General features: G+C 43.9%; 1 protein-coding gene across 8 annotated transcripts in view; it reads left to right on the forward strand.

The window, feature by feature from the left end:
* Positions 1-23,093, forward strand: part of STK31 (serine/threonine kinase 31) — a 482,717-nt gene that overhangs the window by 277,764 nt on the left and 181,860 nt on the right. For all 8 annotated transcript variants that reach the window (XM_029589101.1, XM_029589104.1, XM_029589105.1 and 5 more), the window contains one exon: positions 12,698-12,814. In XM_029589101.1, the coding sequence (XP_029444961.1) occupies positions 12,698-12,814 (117 nt within the window). The remainder of the gene's footprint in view (positions 1-12,697; positions 12,815-23,093) is intronic.

The raw sequence follows: 23,093 nt of genomic DNA on the forward strand, positions 1-23,093 counted from the left end.
GGGTGCGCATTTCGATACCAATCTGGGACAGGTGTTTCTAAGCGAGGACCGGGCACATGCCTTGCGCGAACAGATCCTCCAGTTCCAATCTCTCCAGGCACCCACAGCATGGAACTACCTACAGGTACTGGGGTCCATGGCCTGCACCAAAGACCTAGTCCCGTGGGCGTTTGCGCATCTGCGTTCTCTTCAGTGGGCCTTGTTATCCCGTTGAAAGCCAGTGTCACGGGAATTTCAGGAGGTTCTCCCAATACCGACTGTTGCAAGGCTCAGTCTCCGCTGGTGGCTGGTTCCTCGCCACCTAGCACGAGGGGACTCCCTGGAGGTCCCAGACTGGGTGGTTGTCACCACGGATGCAAGTCTGACCGGCTGGGGAGCGGTCTGCGGGGCGGATTCCATTCAGGGCACTTGGACAGCGGAACAGTCCTGGTGGCCCATCAACCGTCTGGAAACGAGAACGGTGCGCCTGGCGTTGCAGGAGTTTCTTCCCTTGGTCCGCCATCGGGCGGTCAGGGTCCTATCAGACAACGCGACCACGGTATCGTACATCAACAGTCAGGGGGCACAAGGAGCAGTCACGTCTTGCTGGAGGCGGACAGTCTGATGCAGTGGGCGGAGATCAACTTGAGTCGTCTGGCAGCCTCTCACATTGCGGGCGTGGACAATATACAGGCGGACTTCTTAAGCTGACAGCGCTTAGATCCCGGAGAATGGGAGCTTTCCGAGGAAGCGATGAGTCTAATAACCTCCCGCTGGGGGACTCCTCACATGGACCTCATGGCCACGGCCGCAAACGCAAAGGCCCCTCGATTCTTCAGCCGACGAAGAGAATACGGGGCGGAAGGAGTCGATGCCCTGGTTCTACCGTGGCCTCGGAAGATCTTACTGTATGTCTTCCCTCCGTGGCCCCTGGTGGGGAAGGTTCTCTGTCGCATAGAGAGCCATCCGGGTCCAGTCATTCTAGTGGCACCGGAATGGCCCCGACAGCCCTGGTTTGCGGACCTTCTTCATCTAGCGGCGGAGGGACCCCTGCGGCTCAATCATCTGTTCCATCTACTGCGACAGGGTCCTATATTTTTCGAGCAGGCAGATCGCTTCTGTCTTGCGGCTTGGCTTTTGAGAGGCGCAAGTTGAGACGCCGTGGATACTCCGAGGGAGCGATTTCCACTCTCCTAAGGGCACGCAAGACGTCTACCTCTGTCACTTACGTGCGCGTCTGGAAAGTCTTTGAGGTATGGTGCCAGGAGCGTTCTATTCGTCCGGTATCTGCTTCGGAGACTCAAGTCCTTTCCTTCTTGCAGGCCGGTCTGGATTTGGGGTTAGCCTATAATTCACTTAGGGTACAAGTTGCAGCGTTAGGGGCTTTCCTGCACAATGGGCAGGACTCAAGGCTGTCGGCTCACCCAGATATTGTACGTTTTCTGCAAGGTGCTAGACACCTGAAGCCACCCTTGAGGCCTCCTTGTCCGTCTTGGAATCTTAACTTAGTACTTCGTATACTGAGCGGGCCACCTTTCGAGCCTCTTAGGTCGGCTTCTATCAAGGATCTCACCCTCAAGACAATATTTCTGGTGGCTATCTGTTCGGCCCGTCGTATTTCAGAGCTTCAGGCGTTGTCTTGTCGGGAGCCATATCTTCGCTTTACTGACGAAGGAGTCTCTTTACGCACGGTCCCGTCGTTCTTACCAAAGGTAGTCTCAGCCTTCCATATTAACCAATCTGTCGATGTGCTTTCCTTCGCTTCGATGGAACCCAGGGAACTCCACAAGCTTGATGTCAGAAGGTGTCTCCTTCAATATCTATCGGTCACTAACGAGTTTCGTCTCTCGGGCCACTTATTCGTACTCTGGTCGGGTCCTCGGAAGGGTCATCTGGCCTCCAAAGCAACTGTTGCCCGTTGGCTCAAAGGGCGATCTCAGCCGCATATCTTGGGGCCGGGAAAATCCCTCCAATTTCTGTTCGGGCACATTCACTTCGGTCCCAGGCGACTTCCTGGGCGGAAAGTTCTTCGGTATCTCCCCAGGAGATCTGCAGGGCGGTCACGTGGACGTCTCTCCACAACTTCGCGCGCCACTATTGTTTAGATGTCCGGGCGCCAGGTTTGGATTCTTTTGGGGATAGAGTCCTTCGAGCGGGGCTGTCTGTGGCCCACCCATAGTAAAGGAAGCTTTGGTACATCCCACCGTCTGGACTGATCCTGGTACGTACAGGGAAAAGAAAATTATTCCTCACCTGCTAATTTTCGTTCCTGTAGTACCATGGATCAGTCCAGACGCCCTCCCTGTATTTTACAGGGTTTTTCTCTTCTCAGTTGGGATTGTTGACTCCGCTCGAAGGTCAGTTTTTCTGTTTCTCTCTGTTTCCTGGGATTTTTTTTTTCCAGTGTTAGTTATGGCTCACGTTCTGTTGGCAAGTTCCCTCTGGGGTTAATGTTTAGTCAAATTTCACTTTTTTGGCCTTGTTTTCGGGCTTCTCTTTACTTGATCCCTCTATCTCCTCTCTTGTTGGCTTTGCTAGTCTAGTTTACTGAAGATTGAGGAAAGGGGAGGGACTTATATAGTGCCCCCTCTCGAGTTTTTATTCTGACTCATCTGCTGGACGGGGAACATAACCCACCGTCTGGACTGATCCATGGTACTACAGGAACGAAAATTAGCAGGTGAGGAATAATTTTCTTATATCAACCAAACTTTTCCTCTCTCAAATTGACAGCATGAATGTTGATTGCTCACTGATTGCATTGCTATTGTTGTACAAAGAAGTTGAAGATATTTATTTAAATTATTTATTTTTTGCCTATAGACAGTCATGTTAGGCAAATATTGTAATCTCTGCCAGGAAGCTTTCTATGAGAAGTGCATACAAATTTAAATGGAAAAGATTTTCATCTTGGTGTCAGGGAAACTGCTTGCATCCTTTTTCCCTGTGAACCTAGTTGCTTAAGTATTTTTTTTCATCTTCTTATCTCAATATCTTATCTTTATTAAAATTTCTTAATTGCCTATGCAATAGACACTAGGTGATGTACATATTAAAACATAATTAAAATGACATCCAAGACTAAATAGAACAGCAACTTCATCATATGATACAAATGTATAGTAATCCTAAAAATATAAGGAATTGCTAACTCTAGCTGGAAAAGTAGACCTGCTTGAAAAATGTCTTCAGCATTGTTTTGAATGTTTTTTTAAGCAATGGAGTTGTATTGCTTCAGGCAGTGAAGAGTGTAGGGGCTGCAATAGAAAAGCAGCAATTTTATGTTTCATGCAGAGAAGCTTATCTAGCCAAAGGAATGTCCAGAAGACGTCTGCTGAGATCTTAAGGCTCAGAGTGAGCAATATAGCTGTACAAGTGCATTGATCAAGGAGTCATTAGAACTGATTAATTTAAATATTGTCATGCAAGTTTTATACTCAACTCACTGTACAGTTGGAAGCCAGTGTAAATCTATTAATATCAGAGAAATGTGATCGCTGCGACCCTTGCCTGATATGTTGGGCAACTGACTTGAGTAATAACTATGAAGATATTGGCATCAGTCAGAATTTATTTGATTTATATTCAGCTTTTTCCGGCACTTCTAAGCAGATTACATTCAGGTACCGAAAGTATTTCCCTATCCTTAGAGGGCTTACAATCTAAATTTGTACCCAAGGATGAAAGGTACATGCCCAAGGTTTGCAGCCCACTGCTCTAAATACAAGGCTGCTACTCCACGCCATTTCAGTGTCATTGCTACTTACTATGTCCAAGTGGACAGCAAACCAATATCCTCTAGTGTCCAAATTCATGAAAGGCCTCTGGCATGAGACCACCTGTCTCCAAACTGATATCATGGGATCTCGATGTGGTATTAATTCAGCTCATGAAATTGCTATTTGAATGATTGGAGTCCACCTCCTTGAAGCTTCTTTCCTGGAAAATTATGTTCCTAGTCATGATTACGTCTGCTAGAAGAGACCGTGAGCTTCAGGCATTAGTTCATTACTCACTAAGCCTTCAGTTTCTTTACAGCAGAGTAGTGCTGTGCATTCATGCAAAACGTATGCCAAAACTGGTTTATGCTTTCCTTCTAAATCTAGCCATTTTGCATCCTATGTCTTTTTTTCTTTTTTTTTTTCTCCCTAGGCTGCATGAGCATGGGGTTGAGAAGACCCTACATTTTTGAACTGTAAAAGGGCCAGCCTATTATTTGAAGAGAATTGAGCCACATCGTCAGGCTTCAGAATTTTCTCTTACAATCCTAATAGACTGGGAATAGCAGTTGCTAACTGCACGTTGTCCAGTTGGTTAGCAGACTATATTGCACATTGCTATGCCGTGGCTGGCCTCCAGATCAGATTAAGGCTCAAGTGAGAACTATGGTAATCTATCAGACATTTGTAAAGCTGCAGCTTTAGTTCACATTTTACATCCCATTAATGTCTAGATAAGTGATTCTCAACCGGTGTGTTGCCAAGCACCAGCAGGTGTGTTGCGTGCTACCCGCAGCCAGTGGGGCGAAGATCGGCGTGCTGGCTGCCGCTGGAGACCAGGCCGGCGGGACCCGAAGATCGGTGTTCTGGCTGCCACTGGAGACCAGGCCGGCGGGACCCGAAGACTGGGGCACTACCACCACCAAAGCCAAGGCTGGCGAGGGCCAAAGATTGGAATGCTGCTGCCGGAGACCAAGCTGGTGGGGACCGAAGATCAGAGTGCTGCCACCACCGCCGCCAAAGACCATGCCAGCAGGGGCCAAAGATTGGCATGCCACTGCCAGAGACCAGGCCGGTGGGGGCCAGTGTGTGTATATGTGTGTGGTGTGTATGTCAGGGGGGGAGGGTGCTTCTGTGTGTGTGTGTGTGTGTGTGTGAGTGAGAGAGAGACTGTGACTGGTTGTGGACCATGAGGACAGCTGCTGCTTCTGGTGTGGCCTGCCAGGGAAAGGAGTAGGAGAACTGCTGGAAAGGGTAAGTAAAAGTGGCTTTTTAAGTTACTTTTTCTTGATTGACTGTCATTTTAATTGGATATTATGTGATATCTGCTGTTTTGAAATATTTTATTAGTGTTTGGAGAATTTTTAATTTTTATTTTTTTAATTAGATCTGTTAATTAGCTCTTTTGAAACATTTATTCATATAGTTTTACAACTGTAAAACAATTTGGGGATCTATAAGCAGCTTGGCTTTTTCTGTTTCCCTAATTGGAGGTGTATTGGTGTTTAGGGTCTTGTTTAATATTTGTAGTGTTGTCTCTTTATAGGTAGGGTTGTTCCATTTGAGTGCATGCCATAATGCAGGTGTAACTTTGTGCGGAATAGTTTGTGTGCATTATTGCATATCCTGGTACTATGTTGGGTGCTATTTCTGTTTCCATTTCTCCAGTTTTGCACTGCATGCAGAGTGGCTGTTTTTGGGCTTCCATTCCAGTTTCTGTCTCCATATTTATAATTGTGGTCTTTCTGTACTTGAAGGTTGATTTTGTGTGTGACAGAGATGAGGTATTTAACTAGCATGTAGTAAACTAGTAAAATACCTCACCTTATTTGTTGTGTTTTCTCAATAGGTGGTGAACTGTATTTTTATAAGTAGGGCTATTACGCCTGGTAGTAGAGGGAATTTGTGTTGCTGTTATTGAACACCAGAATATATTTTTGTAGGTGAGTTGTACGGGGAATGTTCTGGCTCTGCTTTATATCCATTGCTGGGGGGGGGGGGGGGGTGTCCTGTGGACACAAAGTGTACATTTAGCCTTGTGACAGTCATGTGCTCAGTCTGTCATGCATGTGAGAACTATCTATCAGGTGTGTCCTGACAAACGTTGAAAACCACTGGTCTAGATAATCTTATCAAGAAGTGACAGTAAATTTGGACAAGCAGTTTTGCACAGCCTGCTCACTCAGTCTGCCACTCTCCATGGTGGGATCCATGTTGCTTTATTTAGTAATGCACTCGTCATCTTGCCTAATTCAGCCTTGCTTGTCTATGAAGGAAAGCAAGTTTGCTTACTGTAAATGGGGTTCTCTAAAGACAAGATGAATTAGCCCTGCTTAATACCCTCCTACCTCCTTCGAGCAACGACTACAGAGGTAAAACTAAACTCTACAATCAATTATGGGGCACACAAGGTAGTGTGCCCCATACATAGTCAGTAGAGCGAAAGTTTCATGTGCTAACAGAAACATGACTGCAGAAAGACCTATTAGCCATACAGAATGCTCATCCATCTTAGGATTATAATTCTCATCTCTTCCTTAGAGATCCCTGTATTTATCCCATGCTTTCTTGAATTCACATATTTTTGTCTCCACTACTTCTACTGGGAGGCTATTCCACACATCCACCATCCTCTCTGTAAAGAAACGTTTCCTAAGATTACCCCAGAATGTACCCTTTTCAACTTTTCTGATAACCCCTCATTCTGGCACCTTTCTGTTGAAAAAGGCTCAACCTCCTGTGCATGGAAACCTTTTTTGAAGGAGTTAATAAACATGTGGATAAAGGTGAAACGGTAGATATAGTATACTTGGATTTTCAGAAGGCGTTTGACAAAGTTCCTCATGAGAGGCTTCTAGGAAAAGTAAAATGTCATGGGATAGGTGGCGATGTCCTTTCGTGGATTGCAAACTGGCTAAAAGACAGGAAACAGAGAGTAGGATTAAATGGGCAATTTTCTCAGTGAAGGGAGTGGACAGTGGAGTGCCTCAGGAATCTGTATTGGGACCCTTGCTTTTCAATATATTTATAAATGATCTGGAAAGAAATACGACGAGTGAGATAATCAAATTTGCAGATAACACAAAATTGTTCAGAGTAGCTAAATCACAAGCAGATTGTGATAAATTGCAGGAAGACCTTGTGAGACTGAAAAATTGGGCATCCAAATGGCAGATGAAATTTAATGTGGATAAGTGCAAGGTGATGCATATAGGGAAAAATAACCCATGCTATAATTGCACAATGTTGGGTTCCATATTAGGTGCTACAACCCAAGAAAGAGATCTAGGTGTCATAGTGGATAACACATTGAAATCGTCGGTACAGTGTGCTGCAGCAGTCAAAAAAGCAAACAGAATGTTGGGAATTATTAGAAAGGGAATGGTGAATAAAACGGAAAATGTCATAATGCCTCTGTATCGCTCCATGGTGAGACCGCACCTTGAATACTGTGTACAATTCTGGTCGCCGCATCTCAAAAAAGATATAATTGCGATGGAGAAGGTACAGAGAAGGGCTACCAAAATAAGGGGAATGGAACAGCTCCCCTATGAGGAAAGACTAAAGAGGTTAGGACTTTTCAGCTTGGAGAAGAGACGGCTGAGGAGGGATATGATAGAGATGTTTAAAATCATGAGAGGTCTAGAATGGGTAGATGTGAATCGGTTATTTACTCTTTCGGATAGTAGAAAGACTAGGGGCACTCCATGAAGTTAGCATGGGGCACATTTAAAACTAATCGGAGAAAGTTCTTTTTTACTCAACGCACAATTAAACTCTGGAATTTGTTGCCAGAGGATGTGGTTAGTGCAGTTAGTATAGCTGTGTTTTAAAAAAGGATTGGATAAGTTCTTGGAGGAGAAGTCCATTACCTGCTATTAAGTTCACTTAGAGCAGGGGTCAGGAACCTTTTTGGCTGAGAGAGCCATAAACGCCACATATTTTAAAATGTAATTCCATGAGAGCCATACAATATGTTTAAAACTAAATACAAGTAAATGTGTGCATTTTATGTAAGATCACACTTTTAAAGTACAATAAGTCTCTGAAAATATTACACCAGGCCTTAAGACACCAATACATCTCCTATTAGGAAAACGGACCAAGTCAGGCTGCTATAGAGTCCTACACAGAAACTACACGCCAGCAGAAAACCTCACCTGAATCACGTGCTGTCCCTCACCTAACATAGAATAAAGAGACCAAAACGCATAACAAGAAGCATGCAGACAAAAACTGAATTGGAAACTGCAACAAGCCAGAGTCTCTGTATGCAGTGTAACAAAGGAAAAAAGAAACATCACACATCCTTATAAAACAAATCAAGAAATATAAAATCATCAGCAGTAAAACTGTACTAACAAAAAGAACATATTTCGAAACAGCTGATGAGTGGAATATCCAATAATTAAAAACTCATATAAAACATTTCCAGATACCAACAAAATATTTCAAAATAGCAGACACAAAGATCCAGTAATGAAAAATAATAAGGATACAAAAATTTTTTTGCTCTGCATACCTGGGAACGTTTGATATCCAGGTGTCCTGAGATTGTTCTGAATTAGCAGGAGGTGGGGTGGTTTGCTTGGAACTTTCTCCTCTCTCAGTCACATACAGCGCTCTCTCTCACACTGGCTCTCAATGACACACCTATACACACATGCTCTCAGTCACTCACATATACAAATGTTTTTTCTCTCTCACTTATATAGGCTCTTAATTACACATTTACACACATGCTGTCTATCGTTTCACACTTACACACACAGGCTTTCAATCACATAAATACATGCTGTCTTTTTCTCTCACACACAGACTCTCATTCACATGCTTACAAACATGTCCTCTCTTTCTCTCATTTACACACAGGCTCTCAATCACATACTCACATGCTCCCTCACCTAAATCAGCTCTCAATCACACACATACACACATGGTCTCTCTCTCTCATTTAAACACAGGCTCTCAATCACATACTCACATGCTCCCTCACCTAAATCAGCTCTCAATCACACAGACACACATGGTCTCTCTCTCTCATTTAAACACAGGCTCTCAATCACATACTCACATGCTCCATCACCTAAACCAGCTGTCAATCAGACACAGACACACATGATCTCTCTCTTACTTATACACACAGGCTCTTAATCATACATACACATGATCTCTCTCACACACAAAGGATCTCAATCATACACACATACTCTTTCAAACAAACAGGTTTTCAATTACAAACTTACACATACAGGTTCCCAATGGTAAACTTACATTCATGCTCTCTCTCTCACAGGCAGGATCTCAATCACAGACATACTCTCTTTCACATATACAGGCTCTCAATCATTCACATACATGCAATCTCTCACTCACTCACACAGGATCTCAAACACACATGCTTGCTCGCTCATTCATTCACTCTCTCTCCCCCCCCCCCCCCCCCCCCGGGAACTCGCGGCAGCAGCAGCCACCTCCCAACGCTAACCTCCTTCATTTTCAGCCCTCGCGGAGGCGAAGGCGGAGTCCCATCGGCCGCGGTTGAAGATTTTCATTTTCCTCCGAGCCGCGCTGCAGTCTTCTTCCCATCAGACACTAGCGTGCCTGCGCGGGTCTTCCCGCGCAGGCACCCGATGCTCTCCACTTCCTCTTCCGGGCCGCGGGGGGGGGGGGGGGAGAAGAGAGCACGCCGGTGCCGCTGACTCCAGCTGTCCTGCCGCGTTCCGCCCGGGCTGACAGCATTTTAAGCCCGGGCGGCGGAGGACCGGGGAGCAGCTGGGTCAGCGGGGAACCGCGAAGTATGGCGACACTTGTCTGCGAGCCAGATGCAGCCCTCAAAAGAGCCATATCTGGCTCGCGAGCCATGGGTTCCCGACCCCTGACTTAGAGAATAGCCACTGCCATTAGCAATGGTAACATGGAATAGACTTAGTTTTTGGGTAATTGCCAGGTTCTTATGGCCTGGATTGGCCACTGTTGGAAACCAGGATGCTGGGCTTGATGGACCCTTGGTCTGACCCCGTATGGCATTTTCTTATGTTCTTATATTTGAATGTCTTTCATCTCTCTCCTATCTCACCTTTCCTCTTGGATATACATCTTTTGTCTGTTCCCATATTCTTCAGAACAAAGACCGCTGACCATTTTAGTAGCCATCCTCTGGACCAACTCCATCCTATTTATGTTCTTTTGAAGGTGCAGTCTCCAGAATTGTACACAGTATTCCAAGTGAGGCCTCAGCAGGTGCATACAGGGGCAATATTACCTCCCTTTTTCTGCTGACCATTCCTCTTCCTATATAGCCGAGCGTCTTTCTGGCTTTTACTGTTACTTTATCCACCTGTTTGGCCACCTTAAGGTCATCAGATACCATTACCCCCAGATTCCACTTTTCATTTGTGCTTAACATTTCAGTTTTAATACTGTACCTTTCCTGTGGGTTTTTGTATCCTAAATACATTACTTTGCATTTTTTAGCATAAAATCCTTGCTGCCAGACCTTAAACCAGATCCCTCTTCATGTTTTCCACTTCTTCCTGGCTGTCCACCCTGTTACAGATTTTGGTATCATGGGCAATCATTCTATTAATGTCACACAAAAAATGTTGAAAAGAATTGGTCCAAGGACCACTCCTTGAGGCACACCGCTGGTAACAACCCCCTCCTCGGAGAAAATTCCATTTATCATTCAACTTTTTTTTTTTTTTTTTGTTTGTAACCCACTCAGTCACACTAGGATCCATACCAAGGGTCTGTTTAGTGCCATCAGATGCCAGCACCCTACGTATCATGACTAATTAAACCTGTCTATAGAGAATCCTGTTTACGGTAAGCAAGCTTGATTTATATTTCGTCAATGAAGTGGAAGGTGGTTGGATACCATTGTTACCATGGTTAGTCTCAATCTTTCTGCTTTTTGGAGACTTCTCAGAATGCTGTTACAAAGAAGGCCACATTGGCGGTCTCCTTTTGTGCAGAAATGGACAAGGACTTGGTAGCTAGGTAATATTAAAGATTTCTTTTTGTGGTCAGAAATTAAAGTATACCTAGATGTTGCCTGTGTTACTAAACTGAGAAGGAAATCTCTCCTCCAGTTGAGTGTGAGCTGCTTTCTTTGGGAGCCTTTGAAAGTACCAATCAAAAGTATTACTGGCTAAGGAAACATTTTTTTCTTTGATATTTTACATTTAGAAATATTTGTTAGATATGAGATAAAATAATTTTTCCTGTAAGGTGTGGTTTGATGGGTTTCTTAAACTTATTAGCCTGCTAATGTAGGGCCTCATTTACTATGGCTTTCCTCCCAGTCTGTGTCTTATAGGAAAAATGCTTTGTAAGTGAGACCTGTAATATTACTTTAATGTGATTTGCTTTCTCTCCCATGTTATGGACTTTTCGTGAACTTTAATGTACTAAAAATTCTTTTTTTCTTATCTTTATTTTTGTATATGCCATGATTTCTTTGCTCAGATTAGTTTCTTTTTAACATGTTAAATGCTAATAAAAATTAAATTAAAAAAAAAATTCAAGTATATTAGAAACAAAAGTCCTGCAAGGGAGTCAGTCTGTTAGATGACCAGGGGATTAAAGCAGTGCTCAGGGAAGATAAGGCCATAGCAGAAAAATTAAATGAATTATTTGCTTTAGTCTTTGAGGATGTTTGGGAGAAACACTTAAACTGTTTGTTTTTTTTGGGTGATAACGCAGAGGAACTGAATCAAATCTTTGTGAATCCAGAAGAAATGCTAGAGCAGGTTGGCAAAAGAAATAGTAACTAATCGCCAGGGACCTGGTGGTAGTCACGCCCGAGTTCTAAAGGAACTGATTTATAAAATAGACCTATTACTGGTAATCTGAAACCTGTCATTCAAATGTGTCTATATCTGAGGACTGCAAGGTAGCAAATGCAAAGCTAGTTTTTAAAAAGGACTCCAGGGGTGACCTGAGTAAATACAGAATATTGAGCCTAACATCTTTGCCTGGTAAAAATGGTGGAAAAGTTAAGAACAGAATTACTGATTTCTATGGATAGACATGGATAAGAACCAGCATGGATTTGGTAGAGGGGAGTTATAAAGGTATAAGTAAGCATATGGATAAAGGTGAACTAGTCAGTATAATGTACTTGGATTTTCAGAAAGCATTTGACAGACTGTCATGAGGCTACTCAGAAAACTAAAAAGTCGTTGTCTTACTGTGGATTAGTAACTGGCTAAATGCTAGGAAATGTAGGAAGACTAAAGGGTCAGATTTCCCAGTAGAGAAAGATTAAATAGTGGAGTGCCCCAGAGATCTGTCCTCGAACTGGTGTTTAAAATTCCTGGAGTTTGGACTTTAGTAACCCTCTCCCCTTAAAGTAGATGTGGGTTAGTATATTCCTAAATCATAGATATCCATTAATTCTAACTGGAGAAGAATCCAGATAGATTAAAATGTTGAATGTAATTGTCAAAAGATTTTAGTGCAATTGCTTAACTGAAACAATCTAGTTCTGAAATGCATCTAGATAACATATTTTCTCCAAAAACTGTACAATTCAGCAATCATTTTATATATAGTTAGAAAGTAGATATGAAAAAGGTGGTGTGTTACGATGTTTGTAGTAGAGAATTTTATTTTTCAGCATATTTATTCTTTGTATGTGGGCAACTTTTTTAAAACTTCCCTGGGATGTTGTCTCTGCCTCATTAGAAGCTTTATACATATTCTGGTAAGCCTTATCCTTGTGTTGCATTGTACTGAACTATATCAGACAATTCCATATTTTCTTTTTAAATTATGGACTTTCAGTTTAACAGATTTTGTGTGTGCAAAATAAAACTGTTATAAATAGAATCCCCAGGGCATAACTAGTAAATCTCAATATTTAGCCATCTTGCATTACTACTTTGGGTTTGTACTGTGCCATGCCATGATACTTTTATCCATATGATTTTCTCTACAGTTAAGAATATATTCCATTCTGTATCTTAATTTCAATATTTGCATTTTTTTTCAAGTATTTTGACCTGACATCTGATGAATCCCTGGGTTCTGAAGATGTGGTGGGTGATATTGATGGTCTTCTAGTGAAAGTGAAAGTCTACATTGACAAGGAACTGGACATTTCTCTGGTTGTAAGTATATTTTAATAGATGTGGGTAGATATGTTTATATAACTCTGAAACACATGATTTTTGTTGACGCATAGTTTTGTAGCGGAAAAATCTTTTGAGGCGTAAATGAGAAATTTGGAAGGGCTATAAAGTCCTGACAGTAGTTTGCTTATTAACATTTTAAACAGTTATTTTGTGTGTTCTGAGAGAATTAACTTTTTGTACCAGCAATGCTGGAAGTTAATTTTGAAAGTTGTACTGTCACATTATTGCTATAACTGCTATTATTAGTTTCTCCCCCCCCCCCCCGGACACTAGTCTAATAGACAGTAGACCCACCAGAGGTCTCATCTCACGAAAATTCTCCTCTGTCCTTCCTCTTTTAGAATAGTGTTTTAATCTATTCAGAGTGGATTACAAATACAAAATAAACATCTGTACAATCGAAAGACATACAATTCAAAGATAAAATGACTAAAAGCAAATGAACTAAACAAATTAGGATCATATGGATTACAACAAATGGAATATTCCAATATAGTAAAACAAACTCTATCAGCAATTAAAAAGCATTAACATGGCTGTACAATAGGACCATACAATAATTATACCCTAGCAATTTGATGAATTGTTCACTGGTTCCATAGTATATTTTAATTGATAAGCTTATAGATAATTCTGGGTATCCATAAAGCTGGCTTGACATGTTGCAGTCAATTCCTTCACAAACATTTCTGCCTCCTTGTGGAACTCGCAGGTTATGCAGTTATAGAGTAGTGAGCTCCAGCCCAGTTGTTGCTCCTGCTATTACAGGGGCTTTGCAGAAACCTGCTATCTGTTTCTCAAAGTACTCCTCCCCCCCCCCCCCCCTTTAAATTTCAGCCACCTTGTTCTTGTATAATATTTTAAATCCCTGCCACTCAGTTTAAAAAAAATGTTCCACACAGAGCTAATGGGGCCTGCTTTCCATGATGTACATATGTGATTAAAAATAATTTTTTGTCAATCTTTGTGCTCCTTGATGTATTCTGAAAATTTGGAATGCATTAGAACAGCAAGTGAGACATCCTAACATACAAAAAGAAATGAAAGTACAAATAAAACATAACTTAATGTTTGTATGCGAATGCCAGAAGTCCGGACATTAACAGGCCAATATAGTACAGTGCGCTCCGGTGGAGCGCCCTGTTAACCTGCATTTGGACACGCGTTTTCGACTGCTTTTCTGTGCACCCTCCGACTTAATATCATGGCGATATTAAGTCGGAGGTCCCAAAAGTTAAAAATAGTAAAAAAAAAAAAAATAATAAAATTTAAAATCGGCCCGCAGTTCGCAGGTTGAAAACCGGGCACTCAATTTTGCCGGCGCCCGGTTTCTGAACCTGTGGCTGTCAGGGGGTTTGAGAACCGACACCAGCAAAATTGAGCACCGGCTGTCAAACTCGCTAACAGCCATCGCTCCTGTCCAAAAAGAGGTGCTAGGGACACACTAGTGTCCCTAGCGCCTTTTTTTACCGTGAGCCCTAATTTGCATAGGCCACCCTCCTGAATCAAGCACCCAGGACAGTGGCCTGTGCATGCGCCGGGAGAGCGGGCCCCGCTCTCCCGCAACTTTTTCTGTATCGGCCTATTTGATTGGTGTGTTAGAACATATGGCATTATACAAGGATATAGATGACCTAGGCATTTCAGAGACATGGCAAAAGGGAGAATAACCAATGGGACACTGAGATACCAGGGTATACATTATATTGTTGTGATAAAGCCGATCAAATTTGTGGAGGGATGGCACTAATGTAAAAGATGGCATAGGCAAGCAGGATAAAAACTGCTGCAGGAAACAAAATGCACTGTGGAGTCCTTATGGATAAAAATTCCATGTGACAGGTAAGAGTATAGCAGTAGGTATATACTGCCTGCCACCTGGCCAAAATAAACAGACAGACAGTGAAATGGTAGCTAAAATTTAAAAAGCAAATAAATTTGGTGACTCAATAATAATGAGATTTGTTAACTTGGTATTGACTTCAGTGTCTCATTAGGATATGCTAGAGAGGTTAAGCTTCTAGATACCAAAAATGACTGCTTCATGGAACAGCTGGTCCTAGAACTGACTAGTGGGGCAGGTACTTTAGGTCAGGTCCTTAGTGGAATGTGCAACCTGGTATGAGGAGTAACTGTGATGGATTACTAAGCGGTGTCTGTTATAATGCAATTGAATTTATCACTGGAGGGATGTCATTGTAAAGTTATATGCTACTGTAATAATTTTACTTAAAGGGAGATTATCATAGATTCAGGAAGTTAGAAGAAAACTAAAAGGAGCAGTTCCAAGGGTTAAAAAAAAAATTTGCATGTAGCGGGACATTGTTTATAAATAGTTTAGGAAGCACAGATAAAATGTATTCTGTGCATTAAAAAAGGTTGAAGGAAGACCAAACAACTGCCAGTGTGGTTTAAATGTGATGGAAAAGAGGCAGTTAGTTAAAAGGGCATTGTTCATAAAATGGAAACAGACCGAAATAACGAAACTAGGCAAGAGCAAAAGCACTGGCAAATTATATGTAAAACAGTTTGACGTGCCAAGAGAAGCTTTATGAAAAAGCTTGCCAGCAAGGTAAAAACTAGTAAAAACTTTTTCAAATATATTTGAAGTAAAAAGCCTGTAAGGGAGTCTGTTGGCCTGCTAGATGAGCGGGGGAAAAGGGTGCTCTGGGAGGACAAGGAAATAAAAAAATTGAATGTATTCTTTAAAGACCAAGGCAGGAAGTTGGGAACATACAGACACCTAGCACATTCTTTAATGGAGGAGATTCTGAGCAGCTAAAACAAATGTCTGTGACAATGGAGAATGTAATAGATTAACAAACTAAAAAGAGCAAATTACTGGGGCCAGATTGCAAACCTGTTAATAGTAATCTGTAACTTTTCATTTAAAACAGTGATGGTTCCTGAAGACTGGAAGGTGGCCAGTGTGACAGCGATTTTTTAAAAAAAAGGGCCCTGGGGAGATTTGAGAAACTATAGACTGGTGAGCTTGATGTTAGTTCTGGGTAAAATGGTAAAAGCTAGTTATAAAAGTAAAATCACATACAGGTTTTTTTTTTGTATAGGGGCTTGGGGATGGTCGGCCAGACAGATTTAAATGAAATTCAATTTTATTTTCTCTAAGACATTGTTTTTGTTTGAGGAAATGATTGTAAAAGAATGGAGTTAAATTTCACTGGTTAGCACTTAATATCACACTAACAAACCTAGTACGCCTCTCACCTGGCTGCCTCTTGTCTGGTAAAAGTTGTCTGTACAATAATTTTCTGTAGCCCAAATTGACCTGGACTGAGGGGGAGATTTTAAAATGGTAACATTTATGCAATTAAAAGCAAATTATAAGTGCATAAATGTTTTGAATATTAACTTGAGTACATATCAGGTCTAAAAGCCCTTAATCTCCTTGAATTGCCTAGTGGGTCTCTAGTTCACATTCAGATAGTATGAAAACAGGGGAAGAAAATCCTGTATGGATGACAAAAACTTCCATTTTATTGCTGGGATCACAGCCCTGAGGGATTGCATCCTCTAGTGTAAAATCTGTTTCTTATAGATCTAACTGGTGCTTTTGATTTGGTTGACCATTCCATTTTGTTAAACCGTTGCAAGCAGTTAAGTTTGAAGGGTCAAGTGATAAAATGATTGACAAGTTTTCTTCAAGATCAAAAGCGGATGGTATTTCAGGGGAAGAAGTGTTGTCCAAGAGAAGTGAAATTGGGAGTTCTTCAAGGCTTATCCCTGTGTCCTATACTTTTTAATGTTTTTAGCTTCTCTAGGTAATTTAATATGTTCATTTATGCTTCTGACTTATAGATTGTGGCTCCATTAGGAGGGAAATCTGAGGATATTTCCTGCTTAAATTCATTCTTACAGGCAATGATAGACTGGTTGAAAGAAAACAAGTAAAGTTGTTAATATTGCAAACATTGAATTAGAAATTGGAACAGGGGTAGCCCTAGCTTGCCCTAGGTTGGTGGGGCAGAATTGACCTTGAAAGAACAGGTGAGGTCATTGGGGGTGGTTTTAGATTCCCTATTTACTTTTGGGGGGGGGGGGGGGGAAACACGAGGCATAGGTAGCTCATAATACCTGTTTTAAACTGAAATTGCTGAGACAGTTGAAACCTAATTTGGACGTCTCTGCACTAAAATCTGTAACCTATGCTTTGATCCTGTCGCAATTAGATTATTGTAATGCGATTTATCTAGGAGTGCCAGGAAAAACTATTCCCAAATTACAATTGATTGAGAATACAAGAGCATGCATTGTGTTAGGCAGATCACAAAGATCTTCGGGCAAACCATTACTATTGCAGTTACATTGGTTACTGCTTTTGGATCCATGTAGGTTAGAAAATCAAAGTATTCAAGTTATTCTCATAGGACAAGCAGGATGGTAGTCCTCACATACGGGTGACATCATCAGGATGGAGCCCAATCACGGAACACTTTTTTGTCAAAGTTTCTAGAACTTTGGCACCTACTGGGCGTGCCCAGCATGGTACTAACCCTGCATCCAGCAGGGGTCCCCCTTTAGTCTCTTTTTTTTTTCTGCGCAGCAGTAGCCACGTGGGTTAAGGAGCTCTCTAGAGATTCCTGACAGGAATTTTCCTCACGGAACTTCTTTCAAAATTTTCAAAAAAACTCTACCCCATAGGGGTCCCCCTATTGATTCCGTACTCCGTGGTCGAAAGGTAAAGCTTTACCCTCGTTTGTAGTCTATTCCTGTCTAGTTTTCCCTTCAGGGGCCTACTGGCCATCGACCTCACCGCGGCTAAATTTTTGTCGAAGCCATGGCATCGGGTTTTCGTCGGTGCCCCGATTGTCCTCTGACAATGTCCATCACAGACCCGCATAGCATAGGGTTTGTGTATTATGTTTGGGGTCCGACCATGACATCCTAACTTGCACCAAATGTGCCCAAATGACACCGAAGGGCCATAAGGCCCACTCAGAGAAGATGGAGTTTCATTTTCAGTCAAAACCTCCGACTCCATCGACCACTTCGACATCATCTGAGCCGGTGCCATCGACCTCTCACCAGCAGCGGGTCACAGGTGCTACCTGACTGGCATCGACTACTCTGAAGGTGTCTATTTCTTCCTTATCGCCTCAGGAGAAGGACAGAGGAAAACATTGTGAAAAGTGTCGACACAGTCATTGGAAGGCTCAGTCTGCTGATCCAGGCAAGCCCTCGGCATCGACAGAGCCACCGACAAAGAAATCCCATCCAGAGAAGGCCCCATCCTCCTCTGCGACTCCATTTTCACCGTGGACCCTCCGGCTACGCCAGTATTGCCTCCCACTCTGGAGCTAGGGTTACGTGCCCCAGGCTTTCGCAAGGAATTGGATCAGATGATCCAAGAGGCCATCGGTAAAGCACTGCAGGACTTCCAACCTCCATTGGTGCCGACATTGATGCCAACCCCAGTCACTGACCAGATACCCATGGTGCTCGCACCACTACTAGGCAGACTGGATGTGCTGATCGGTGCTCTTCCACTGGTGGAACAGACGATACTGGTATGTCCACCACCTTCCACGGTGATACCTTTGTCGGAAGATGAAGAAACACAGATACTGCTGTCTGGAATCTTGGCACTGACTCACCAGTTGATGTCACCAGTTCCATCTGTGCCTATTTTGCCATCGATACCGTATCGTCCTCAATCGGTGCCACAGTTGATGCAGTCTGTGCCGCCGTTGGTGCCACCTCCCATGCCGTAAGTGTCTAGGTCTGATCCTTCAGGAATAGCACCATTACTCCCCTCTGGAGATCCTATGGGAGCCAGTGAGCAACCTTATGATCCGTGGACTGATTATCTATCTTCAGAGCTGTCTCCTGCTGAGGAGAGAAGACGTTCTCCTCCAGAGGACCTGTCCTTTATTAATTTTATAAAGGAAATGTCTGAAGCCATACCATTCCAACTTCAGACAGAAGACGATTCCAGACATAAAATGCTGGAAGTACTCCAGTTCGTAGATGCACCCAAGGAGATCATGTCCATACCTGTTCATGAAGTTCTCCAGGACTTGCTGAAGAGAAATTGGGAGCATCCAGGCTCTGTACCACCAGTAAAACGGATGCCACCTACCTGGTACAGACAGCCCCTGGCTTCCAAAAACCACAGCTGGATCATCATTCTGTGGTTGTGGAGTCAGCCCAGAAAAAAGCAAGACGTTCTAAACCTCATTCTTCCAGTCCTCCAGGAAAAGAACATTCCAGTCCTCCAGGAAAAGAACAGAGGTCCCTGGACGCATTTGGCTGTCGTGTTTTCCATGGATCTATGCTTATTTCTCGCATTCCTTCCTACCAGTTATACATGATCCCATATAACAGAGACCTGTTCAAGAAGATACAGGATTTCTCTGAATCTTTACCCGACCAGCTTCAGGATCAGCCGAATATCCTGACTCAGAAGGGTCAAGATGCTGGCAAGCACAAGGTCCGCGCTGCCTATGATATTTTTGACACTGCCACTAGGATGTCTGCAGTGGGAATTAGTGCACGACGGTGGTCCTGGCTAAAGTCCTTTGACTTGAGACCAGAAGTACAGGACCGATTGGCTGACCTGCCCTGTGCAGGTGATAATCTCTTCGGGGACAAAATTCAAGAGACTGTAGCACAGCTCAAAGACCACCACGCGACGTTACGCCAGCTTTTGTCCATGCCTACTGATTACTCGTCCACATCTAAAAGGACATTCCGAAGAGACTCTAAGCGGCCGTCCTTCAAGACACGGAGATATTATCCTCCTGCTACTCGAGGTTGCCCCTCCAGACCTTACCAGAAAGGTCAAGCCAGATAATTCCGGCCTCAAAAGACTCAGCCAGCCCCTCCACTGGGCCCAGCTGCTGGATTTTGACTTCTCGCTGGAGAGCATAAGCCAATCTCCTCTACCATCCGTACCTGTCGGCGGTTGGTTGTGCCAATTCACCGACATGTGGCACATGATCACTTCGGATCAGTGGGTACTTGCTGTACTAACCCAAGGCTACCACCTCAACTTCCTGTCCGTACCAGCAGACTTCCAACCTCGGCCGATGTGGGGATCATCCGACCACTCCTCTCTTCTGGAAGAGGAGGTTTCAACCCTTCTGAAATCCCGGGCAATAGAACCAGTGCCCCTCTCCCAGCAAGGGCAGGGGTTCTATTCCAGGTATTTCCTCCTCCCCAAAAAAAGTCAGGGGGCATTCGTCCAATACTGGACCCTCTGTGCCTTAAACAAATATCTACAGAGGGAAAAATTCAGGATGATGACCTTGGGTTCTCTACTGCCTCCTCTACAAAGAGGAGATTGGCTGTGCTCTCTAGATCTTCAGGACGTGTGTACACAAATCTCAATCACTCCGTCTCACATCAAATTCCTTTGATTCCTGGTCAGTCCCCGGCACTTTCAGTACCGGATACTGTCGTTCGGCCTAGCATCTGCTTCTCAAGTTTTTACCAAGTGCCTCGTAGTGGTTGCGGCCTACCTGAGATGTCAAGGCGTCCTTGTCGACGATTGACTGAAAAGGGTTCAGACTCAAAGGGATGCACTAGCTTCCTTATGTCTAACTATCCATACGTTGCTGTCTCTCGGGTTTCTGATCAACTACCCCAAGTCCAGCCTAGTTCAGTCTCAAACCCTATCATTTATAGGAGCCGACCTGAGCACAATGCAGGCAAAAGCATTCCTCCCTCAGGATCGAGCTCGTACTCTCATATCCCTCGCACAATGCTTCCAGAATCTGCGTTATTTGACAGCTCATTTCCTCATTTTGCTGGGTCACATGGCATCCTCCGTACATGTCGCTCCAATGACACGCTTCGCCATGAGTCATGCAGTGGCCTCTGAAGTCCCAGTGGACTCAGACTTACCATCCAAAGTCCAGCATTGTCCACGTTACCAAGCAGCTCTGCCTGTCGCTGGCCTGGTGGATGCAGTTCAACTTCCTTCAAGGTCTTCCCTTTCAGATTCCATGAGCCTCAAGTTATCCTAATGACAGATGGCTCCAATCTAGGTTGGGGTGCTCATGTCAACAGCCTACAGACTCAGGGGCCCTGGTCTTCAGAGGAAGCCAAACAGATAAATTTCCTAGAACTTCGAGCAATCAGATATACCCTCAGTCTTTCAGGATTGTCTCTCAAACAAGACCATCCTGATTCAAACAGACAACCAGATAGCGAAGTGGTACATTAACAAGCAAGGGGGAAACGGGCTCCTACCTTCTGTGTAAAGAAGCTGCCCAGATATGGGCATGGGCTCTTTCCCACTCGATGTACCTCAGAGCGACCTACTTGGCGGGCATGGACAATGTTCTAGAGGACCAGTTGAGTCTAGCCATCCACACGAATGGTCTCTCAACCCTATGGTAGCAGAATAATCTTCCAATATTGGGGGTATCCACACATAGACCTCTTTGCATCCATCCACAACTGCAAAGTAGAGAACTTCTGCTCCCTCACTCGCAGGCGCCACTCACAGCTGAGGGACGCTTTCGCCCTCTTGTGGTCCAGCGGTCTCTTCTACGCATACCCTCCACTTCCACTCATATTGAAGACTCTCGTGAAGTTACAAAAGGACAAGGGCTTAATGATTCTGATAGCCCCTCACTGGCCATGCCAAGTCTTGTTCCCAATCCTCAGGGACCTAGCAGTTCGGCGCATCCCTCTAGGGAAGGATCCGCTTCTGATAACACAGAACGGGTGCCTGCGCCACCCCAACCTCCAGTCCTGTCGCTGACGGCCTGGATGTTGAAAGGTTAATACTTCAACCCCTTAACCTTTCAGAGTCTGTATCCCGAGCCCTAGTAGCTTCACGAAAGCCTTCCATGAGACGGTGTTATCATTCTAAGTGGAAAAGGTTTACAGTCTGCATGTCCATGTCCATAGACCCCTTCACTTGTTCCACCGCGAAGTTTCTGGACTATCTCTGGCATCTGTCAGGCCTGAAAACTTCCTCTATAAGAGTGCATGTCGGTGCGGTAGCCGCTTTCCACAACTGCATGGGAGATGTCTATTTCGACACAACCCTTAGTCACACGCTTCCTGAGAGGTTTGCTCCACCTGAAACTTCCATTGTGTCTTCTGGCTCCTGCTTGGGACCTTAATGTGGTCTTAGCATGGCTCATGAAACCTCCGTTTGAGCCTCTTCAGTCCTGCGATCTCCACTATCTTACTTGGAAAGTGATTTTCCTTCTCGCTATCACATCCATTTGTGGAGTTAGTGAATTACAGGCATTAGTTACCTACCCGCCTTACACTAAAATTCTGCATGACAGTGGTCCTCCATACACACCCTAAGTTTTTACCAAAGGTAGTGTCGGAATTTCATCTTAATCAATCCATCATCTTACCTACTTTCTTTTCAAGGCCCCATTCAAACCCAGGAGAACAGGCTCTACATTCCCTGGACTGCAAACGTGCCCTAGCCTTTTATCTAGAGCACACTTCAGCCCACAAGAAGTCAACTCAATTTGTTTCTTTCGATACCATCAAATTGGGAAATCCAGTGGGAAAACAGACCCTTTCCTCCTGGTTGGTGGACTGTATCTCCTTTTGCTACCAGCAAGCAGGTATTCCGCTACAACACGGTGTGAAAGCACACTCTGTGAGGGCCGTTGCAACCTCAGTGGCACATCTTCGTTCAGTGCCACTTACTGATATTTGTAAGGCTGCGACCTGGAGCTCACTCCATACCTTTGCAGCCCATTATTGCTTAGATAAGGCTGGCAGGCAAGATTCTATTTTTGGCCAGTCTGTTCTACGTAACTTATTCTCAGCTTAACTACCCAAATCCTACCAGTGACCCGTTCTGGGTTTTTCAGGATGCCCTCCTACCCAAATCCACCCCTGTTGTTGTGCCTATTGTACGTCTTTGGGTGCATTTGGTGCATTGCTCGGGCATCCTCAGCTCGCTACTCATCCCTATGTGAGGACTACTATCCTGCTTGTCCTGTGAGAAAGCAGAGTTGCTTACCTGTAACAGGTGTTCTCACAGGACAGCAGGATGTTAGTCCTCATGAAACCCGCCCATCACCCTGTGGAGTTGGGTTATTTTTTGCACGTACTTCTTGCTATACATGAGACTGAAGGGGGACTCCTGCTGGTTGCAGGGTTAGTACCATGCTGGGCATGCCCAGTAGGTACCAGTTAAAGTTCTAGAAACTTTGACAAAAGTGTTCTGTGATTGGGCTCCATCCTGATGATGCCACCCATATGAGGACTAACATTCTGCTGTCCTGTGAGAACACCAGTTACAGGTAAGCAA

The sequence above is a fragment of the Rhinatrema bivittatum genome, chromosome 2 (assembly GCF_901001135.1).
Source record: "Rhinatrema bivittatum chromosome 2, aRhiBiv1.1, whole genome shotgun sequence".
NCBI classification, from domain to species: Eukaryota; Metazoa; Chordata; class Amphibia; order Gymnophiona; family Rhinatrematidae; genus Rhinatrema; species Rhinatrema bivittatum.